This window comes from Sceloporus occidentalis, unplaced genomic scaffold, assembly GCF_023333645.1.
Source record: "Sceloporus occidentalis isolate IW3139 unplaced genomic scaffold, rSceOcc1.0.p SCAF_3, whole genome shotgun sequence".
NCBI lineage: Eukaryota > Metazoa > Chordata > Lepidosauria > Squamata > Phrynosomatidae > Sceloporus > Sceloporus occidentalis.
The window spans coordinates 191,802,802-191,811,732 of NW_028316983.1; the positions used below are offsets into that span (position 1 = coordinate 191,802,802).

The 8,931-nt window shown below is 50.0% G+C and overlaps 1 protein-coding gene across 1 annotated transcript in view; it reads right to left on the reverse strand.

The window, feature by feature from the left end:
* The window catches only part of CDH2 (cadherin 2), a 187,513-nt gene extending 181,708 nt beyond the window's left edge, over positions 1–5,805 (reverse strand). Inside the window, exon 1 of the mRNA XM_089517220.1 lies at positions 5,258–5,805. Within this exon, the coding sequence (XP_089373346.1) occupies positions 5,258–5,320 (63 nt within the window). The 5' untranslated portion in view covers positions 5,321–5,805. The remainder of the gene's footprint in view (positions 1–5,257) is intronic.
* Positions 5,806–8,931: the final 3,126 nt, after the last annotated feature.

Consider the following 8,931-nt stretch of genomic DNA (forward strand, 5'->3'; position numbering starts at 1 on the left):
GATTCTGGTCCACCCAAGTGAACTAAACATCACCTCAGAGACAGTTCAAGGGCATGCAGCTCATGATGTCCACCACACAGGGTCACCACTGATAACCTTCTATATCTGGACTGTCCTAAATCCCAGGGATAAGTTTGACACACATTCCACACTGACTTAACAAACCATGGTGATCCTCTACTCTCTGAGGCATTCAACTCAACGGAAATATTTAAGACATTTGCCCCATGACTCTTTGTGCTTCCTCTGCAGGACTTCTTCCAGTCCAGACCATCTGAATTCTCATGACAAGCTCTGCTCTAAGCGACAATCCCAACCTGCAGGAAAAAGAAGCAAGCCCACTCCCAAGCCACAAACACAAACCTACCAGAGAGGACAACTCAACTCATCTTCTTCCCACATAATGACACACAGCCTTGACCCCAATTGTTTTGAAAACCCCAACCTAGGAAGATCTAAAGCCTCATAGTAGCCAAATGGCATTAGAGGAGAAGTGAAGGCAGGTGGATTGATTCAGTAAAGGATGTGAGTTTGCAAGACCTGAGCAGGCTGTTAATAACCAGGGAGGGCTCTCATTCACAGCGTCACTATAAATTGAAACCCATCTGCCAGTGCCTAACAAACAAATCAGCCATAGTCAAGACTTGACACAGGCTTTCATACCCAGTTCTTTAAATGATGTATCTTCTCTACTTTCTGATGAGAGAAACCCAGCTCACTCGTCCTTGATGGTCCTCTAAAAATGGTGATCCTTGGACCAGAGCTGGTCCCTAAGCCTTTGGCTGCAGGTTGCAGAAAACAAAAAAACAATATAGCAAATGGGCCAAATACGCAGGTTGACCAGATGTCCTCACCACAGAGAAGGACAAGGCACCGTGAAATGGAGGGCATTGCAAGAAAAATGGAGGACACTACCAAATAAAAGCTCAAAACACTCATATAAATAGAAATTTATACTTCTTAGCCATGCTCGAAATGGAGGACGTTTTGCAATTCCTCCTGGAGAAAAGGTTTAAATGAAGGACATGTCTTGGAAAAGGAGGGCAGTCCTCACTCTGACAAATACACAAATACACCGATACACCCTCTCCTCAACTCACCGTTTTAACTATTTTAATCTGTATTTTTATTTGTTATGGTTTTCATTTGGTGGGAGGGTCAGGGGATTATATTTTATTTATTTTGTTTTTATTATGTATTTTAATGTATTGAATTGCACTTCTGTAACCCACCTTGATTCATAGAGATAGATGGGATATAAATAAATTTATTACTATTATTATTATTATTATTATTATTATTACCATCATCATCAAATATGGGGCTGGTCCCTGGTACACTGGGGGGGGGGGGGGGGAGATGCCTTTTCCCCACATCACACTGCTTTCTACACAATGCCACAGATGCTCAAGTTCTGAATGCACCCCAGGGACCTCAACTCTTCATCTTCCCCCTCACAGTTGCACAAACCCAGCTGAACCCTGGAGCTGCTGTTGTTGTTAAGTGCGATCTCGACCTGCCCCTGCTGATGAGACATCTCCAAGACCCTCTGTCCTCCACTGCTCTGCTCAACTCCTGCAAACTCATACTCAAAGTGATCTCTTTAATAGAGCCCATCCATCTTGCATGCCGCCCTCTGCTCTATTACTGTACTTCCCTTGAACCCTGGATATCAAGCCCTAAATAAGGTGTCAGCTAGCCAGGTAGGTAGGTGGGTTGACTCCACAGGACCCTGGGCAGAGACCCCAGGACCACCTCCTGACCAGGCGCGGTCCTCCTTTTTTCCAGGACCTGTCCTCCATTTCCAGCCTTCTGTCCAGGAGGAACTGCAAAAGGGGCTCCATTTTGAAAAGGACTAAGCAGTAGGGATGGGTGTTTTGAGCTTTCATAGGTGGTCATGCCCTACATTCTTCTTGCAAAGAGATTTTGCAGGGAGGGCATCCGGTCCTGCTGCCTTGGGGCTCTTTCTGGCCCTCCTCCGGCGCCCCCTGTTGGGGGAAGGAGGCGGGGAAGGGGAAGCCAGCCTGGCCCCATGGAAATCCCCGCCAGCAGCAGGAGCAGCAGCCAGAGGAGGATGGAGGGGAGCGGGGCGGCGGAGGCTGATTAAATCCTCCCCGGGAAGAAGAAGAAGGAGGAGGAGGAGGAGGAGGAGGAGGAGGAAGGATTAGCCGGCCGGGAAATGGCTCAGCTCGGGCGCCGCTCTCCACCGGAACCCAGGAAGGGAAGGAAGGAAGGAAGGAAGGAAGGAAGGAAGGGAAGGGCCGCTCCAGGGTCACCTCGGACCCCGCGGAACTGGGGGAGCTGAGGGGGTCCCCCGAGAGGCCACTCAGCAGCAGCCTTGCAGCAGGGCTCCTCCTGGGAGTCTCACAGCCCAGGGCACACCCCCAAACACCCTCCCAGCACCCAGTGGGCCAAAGGGGGGCAAGGGGAAACTAGTTCACTTTTGGAAAGGAAGGAAGGGGGAAAGAAGGGGAGGAAGGCAGAAAGGAAAGGGAGGGAGGGAGAAAAGAAAGGGAAGAAGAGGCGGGGAGGGAAAGAAAGGAAGGAAGGAAGGGTAGGAAGGGGGGAAAAGAAAGGAAAAAAGGGAATGGAAGGGAGGGTGGAAGGAAAACAAGAAAAGGAAAAAGGGAGGGAGGGCGGGAGGGAGGGAAAGGGAGAAAGAAGAAAAGAAAGGGGAGGGAGGGGGAAGAAGAAAAGGAAGGAAGGAAAGAAAAGGAATGGAGAATAAGAAGGGAAGGAAAAGAAGAAAAGAAAGAAAAGGGAGGCAGGGGGGAAGAAGAAAGGAAAGGAAGAAAAGGGAGGGAGGGAGGGAGGGAGGTAAAGAAGAAGAAAGGGAAGGGAGTGAAGAAATGCCATCCATCCATCCTTGCCCCGGGGAAGGTGGCTGAGGAAGATGAAGTAGAAACTAGTCCAGCCCGCGGTGGTGGTGGGGGGGGGGGGTGAACCTCCTGGTTGTGCGACTGAGGCTCCCTCTCTGTCTGGGAAGCCCCTCCAAAACCGACAATCCAGAAGACATGGGTCTGTGGGGCAGGGACAGCGAGGGGCCCCCTTGGGCCAAAAGGAGGGACGCAATAGCCCACCCGTCCCCCACAGAGACACGTTTTGACACTGAAGCGAGCCCAACTTTCTTCTTCTTCCTCTTCCAGAGGCACTTCCCTCCTGGGGAAACTCCCTCCCTGCCCCACAGAGGAAGCCCTTCCCCACTCAGACACCCCTCTTTCCTTGAGTGCGGAAGGAAGGAAGGAAGAAAAGGGAGGCAGGGAGGGAAAGTAGAAAGGAGGGAAGGGAAGAAGGACGGAAGGAAGGAAGGGGAAGAAGAAAGGAAAGAAAAGGGAGGCAGGGAGGGAGGGAAAGAAGAAAGGAGGGAAGGGAGGGAAAAGAAAGGAGGGAGGGAGGGAGGGAGGCAAAGAAGAAAACAAAGAAAGAAAAGGGAGGCAGGGAGGGAAAGAAGAAAGGAGGAGAGGGAGGGAAAGAAGAAAACAAAGAAAGGGGGGTCACCCGGGGCCAGCTTCCCCTCCATAAGCCGTTGCATCCTTTTCTCCGTCTATCCCTCCTTCCCTCTTTCCTGCCATATTTTCTTATTATAGCCCAGGCATCCACCTGCTCCTTTTATAGAAAGAGAAAACAGTCTCTCTCTCTCTCCCCATCTCCCCCCCCCCCCCACAAGCCCTGACTGAAGCAGCCGCTTCATCCCAAGCTCCCCCACCAACTCTGGTCTCCCTAGGAGCATCCCATTACACAAACACACACAGGATAAGAGCTGTTGTTGTTATTGTTTCCAAGCCTTTTCAGACTTATGGAGACCCCTAAGGCAGGGTGGACCCCCCCCGCCAGGCGTCCTCTCTTTATAGGACGCGTCCTACATTCTGCCCAGGAGGATTTTCAAGACGTCCTCCATCTCAGGCATGACTAAGTAGCATGAGTTTATCTTTAGAGGAGTGCTTTTAGCATTTGGCCATGCCCTCCATTGTTCCTGCGATTCTGCGGCGTCTCGTCCTCCTTTGTAGTTTAGAGGACATCTGGCCACCCTGGTCCGGGAGGGATCCCAAAACGTCCTCCATTCGGGGCAGTGACTAAAAACCCCCACGGATTTCACTGTGTGTGTGTGTATTAACACTCATAGGGAAATTCGTGGCTTCTTTTCTAGTCATTGCCCCGAATGCAGGACGTTTTAGGATCTCTCCCGGACTATGGTTTCTCTACGAGTGTTTGCGTGCGTTTGTGTATATGCATACATACACACAAAGCACAAATGTAGTCATTGCCCCAATGAAGGAAACTCATAGAGGAATTTGTGGGGTTTTAAAGCCATTGCCCCGAATGGGGGACGCTTTGGGATTCCTCTCGGACCAGGGTTTCTCTGTATGAGTGTTTGTGTATGTAGACGTATGTGTATACACAGACACACTCACACAACACAGAGAGAAATCCGTAGTTTTGTATTATATAGCTTTCCTTTGGCCAGGTCCTCCTCCCTTGGGCGTCTCGAGGTGTCCTCCATTTCGTCCTCTTTCTAGTTAGGACCTCTGTCCTCCATTAGGGGCAATGGCATTTTTAAAAAGCCCTAATTTCTTTATGAGTGTTTAGATACATACACACATATATCCATACATATACATATATACACATAAACACTCATAGATAAATTCATGGGTTGTTTACTATATTATTCTATAGCTTTTCTTTAACCAGGTCCTCCTCCTTTGGTGTTCTGAGGCGTCCTCCACTTCGTCCTCCTTTCTAGTTAGGACCTCTGTTCCTCCATTCGGGGCAATGACTAAGAAAAACGCCCTAATTTCTTTATGAGTGTTTGTACACACACACACACACACTTATAGAGAAATTCATGGTATATATGTATATACACACACACACCAAGGGAGGAGGACCTGGCCATATATACATATATATATATCTCTTTGGCCAGGTCCCCTTCCTTTGGGCGCCTGGAGGCGTCCTCCATTTCTCGGGGCCTCGTCCTCCTTGTGGTCGCGGAGGACCTGTGTCCATTATTCGCACCCCAAGAGGAGGAAGAGGAGGAGGAGGCAGGCTCACCCCCAAATCCCGGCCCCCTTCTAGTCCTCCTCGCTCGTCCCCTTGAGGGTCCCTCCATCCCCGGCCGAAGCAGGCCCAGCTCCCACCGCCACCGCCCTTCCCCTCCTCCTCCTCCTCCTCCTTGGGGCTGGCCAAGAACAAAGAGCCCCAGCAGCAGCCCGGCCCTCCTCGGTCTCCCTCCCTCCTTCCCTCCTCGGCTTACCTGCTGCAGGGCCGCCAGCGCCAGCACCAGCAGCGGCGGCGGGGCTCCCGCTATCCGGCACATGGAGGAGGAGGAAGAGGGGGAGGCAGCGAAGTCCTCTTCGCAGGGAGCCAGGCGAAGGCCGACGAAGGGGACGCAAGCGAACAGGCCGGGGGTCTCTCTGTGTCTCTGCGAGTGTCTCTATTCCTCGCGGGGTATAGATCAATATACAGATCCCTTTTCTTTTCAATGGGTCTCCAAGTGCGCTCTCCTGCCTCTGCCTCTGCCTCTGCCGCTGCCGCTGCTGCTGCTGCTGCCTCCTCGGCGCCGGCTCCTCTGCATAGCAGCCTCACTTTCTGCCGTCTTCCTCCTCTCTGCAAGCGGCACCTCCTCGCTTCGCCTACAATGATAATAACAATACAGCAGCCTCTCTGCCTCTGCCTCTCTCGCGCTCTCTCTCTCTCTCTCTGCGCCTGTAGCCCTGGGCGCGCGCCTCCGTGTCTGTGTCTGTGCGCGCGGCGGTGGCGGATGGGAGCTCGCCTTCACCGCCTCCTCTTCCCTGGCTCTCTCTCTCTGCCAATGGGAAGCCCTCGGCTTCAGCTCAGCCTCAGTCCCTGCTGGCTCTCTCTCAGCCAGGCGCCCACAGCTCTCTAGCTCAGGCAAGGTGGGGCTTCTCTCTCTGGCCAAGGGAGCCAGACCCACCCCCGGCCCCCACGCCTAGGCTTAGCCTGCCTGGCCCCCGGCCAACGGAGGGGCAGGGCACGAAAGAGAGAGAGAGATGGGGCTGGGGAATAGGCATGGGGCGCCTTCTGTACATAGATAGATATAGATAGGGGATATGTTTTTAGATGGGGTCCCTTCCTCAGATATAGATAGATAAATAGATAGATAGACAGACAGACAGACATGGGGTATGTTCTTAGATGGGGTCCCTTCCTCAGATATAGATATATAGATATGAGATATGTTTTTAGATGGGGTCCCTTCCTCATATAGATATGGGATATGTTTTTAGATGGGGTCCCTTCCTCATATAGATATGGGATATGTTTTAGATGGGGTCCCTTCCTGAAATATAAATAGATATGGGATATATTTTTAGATCATAGAATCACAGAGTTGGAAAATACCACGAGGGCCATCCAGTCCAACCCCTTGCCATGCAGGAACTCTCAATCAAGATGGGGTCCCTTCCTTAGATATAGATATGGGGTGTGTTTTTAGATGGGGCCCCTTCCTCATGGGTGTGTGTGTGTGTGTGTGTATGTGAGGAAGGGACCCCATCTAAAAGCACTCCTAGAAATGTAAATCCATGCTTCTTAGGTTCAGAATGGAGGACGTTGTGGAATTCCTCCTGGACAGAAGGTGGAAATGGAGGACGCCTGGTCACTCTGTCTAGGGAAAAGCCAAGGGGCAGAGGAAGGGAGTCTGGGGAGCACATAAACACCCCCCACACAAACGTGTTGTTGTTGTTGGGTGCCTTCAAGTCGTTTCCCAACTAATGGCAACCCTAAGGTAGGGTGACCACACGTCCTCCTCCTCCTTTTCCAGGACGTGTCCTCCATTCTGCTAAGGGGGAACTTCAAAACGTCCTCCATTTGGGGCATGACTAAGAAAGATGAATTTATATTTCTAGGAGTGTTTTTAGCTTTTATATGTCCATTTCCCCCCCCCTTAAAACGCCCTCCATTTTGCAGAGCCTGGGCCTCCTTGTCTGTTAGGAGGAATGGCCACCCTTCCCTGAGGCAATTTCAAGGCAAGGTTGCTTCAGGGGAGGTTTTCCCAGGCCAAACCCTGAGGCTGAGAGTGTGACTACACTAATGCTGTTGTTGCTTTTATTGTGGTGACTTTTAATTATCATAATAAAAACAAAACTTTATTTATATCCCGCCTTTTTGTGTCAGTGACAATCGAGGTGGCTTACAAATTAAAAAAAAATACATATAATCCCATGTCCCAATATCCCAAAAACATCAGTTAAACCACTAATATAAAAATCATACATTGAAATAACAAATCAAGCGACTTTTTTTGAGGGGATGATGTGAAAATAAACAAGTAGGCGAGAAAAGCTGAGGTGGGGTTAACGGTTTTACAGGGTGAGAATCTCTGGCTAATGTGAGAGAGGAATGAATGCCTCTGGATGGAAGAACAAGAAAAAGGGGGGCCAAGATGGCGAGGCTGTGGCAGCCCCCTTTGTCTCCCGAGGCACTTTGTGAGCAAGAGCCACCTGCTGGGAAGAGAAGCCGGAGGCAGAGGCGCATCACCGCCCGCCTTTTGTTAGGCCTCTTTCCTTCCCGCCTTCGCCCAAGAGCCTGGAATTAGACCAGGATTGGAGGCCAATTAGGAAGTTTCCATCCCTGGCCGTTATGGGGTCAACGGGCCTTTTGTTTCCCTCAGCGGCCTTTCCCACCAACCCCCCTCAGCATCCCTTGGTCTCGCCAGCTACTACAGTAGGCCCTTGGTTTCATCTGATGGGGTTTGGTTCCAGGAACAGCCACCCTTGGATGCCAAAATCAGTGGGTGCTCAAGTCTCAATACATTAAGAGTGGCATAGTGAAATGGTGCCCCTGGTATAAAATGGCAAAATCAAGGTTTGCCATGTGGTATGTCTGTGTGTATACACACACGTATATGTATACAAACAAACACACATAAACAGTGGGCCCCTGGTATCTGCTGTCATCTGGTGCCAGGACCTCCTGTGGATACCAAAATCAGTGGATGCCCAAGTCCCATTAAATACAATGGCTTAGTGAAATGTTGCCCCTGGTATAAAATGGTAAAATCAAGGTTTGCCATTTGTAATACACACACACACACACACACACATATATATATATATATATATATACACACATGCATACATACACACATATATATATGTGTGTGTATATGCACAAACACATAAACAGTGGGCCCCTGGTATCTGCTGTCATTTGGTGCCTGCAAAATCAAGGTTTGCTATTTAGAATGCATATACTGTATATGCATGCATACACACATACACATGTGTATGTACGTGTGTGTGTATGCACAGACACACACATATAGTGGGCCCCTGGGATCTGCTGTCCTTTGGTGCCAGGATCGTCCTGGATACCAAAATCAGTGGCTGCTCAAGTCCTGTTAAATACAATGGCATAGTGAAATTGTGTCCCTTATATAAAATGGCAAAATCAAGGTTTGCTATTTGGAATACACATACATACATATATGGCATGACAATTAAAGCAGTGTCAAACTGCATTGTTTCTGCACTGCAGATGCAGCCTTAAGAGTGGGCTTCTTTGCATGTTTATTCGAATTAAACATGCTCCAGTGCCACAACAAACTACAGTCCCCAGAATTCTATAGCATAGAGCCATGGCATTTAAAGCGGTGTCAAACTGCATTGTTTCTCCAATGCGGATGCAGCCAACCTAGGCCTCAAAACTTTGACAGCCTAAGGGAAATTAGGCAGGTTGCCGAGTGCAGAGGAACAGCAAAAGTATCAGTGCTGGGTCATATGGAGAGCTTGGCAAGGATTTTCCCCTCACCCTCCAGGTCACTGAGCAAACTTGTTTTGTGTCCATGCTTCAGAGCCTTCAGCTGGAGTGAGAAATAGCAAAAAGGGGAGTTGGGGAGGGTGGAGAAGGGAGGGAATTGGGACGGGAGGTGAAAACAAGAAGGCCATGGCTCACATTCCTGATTTT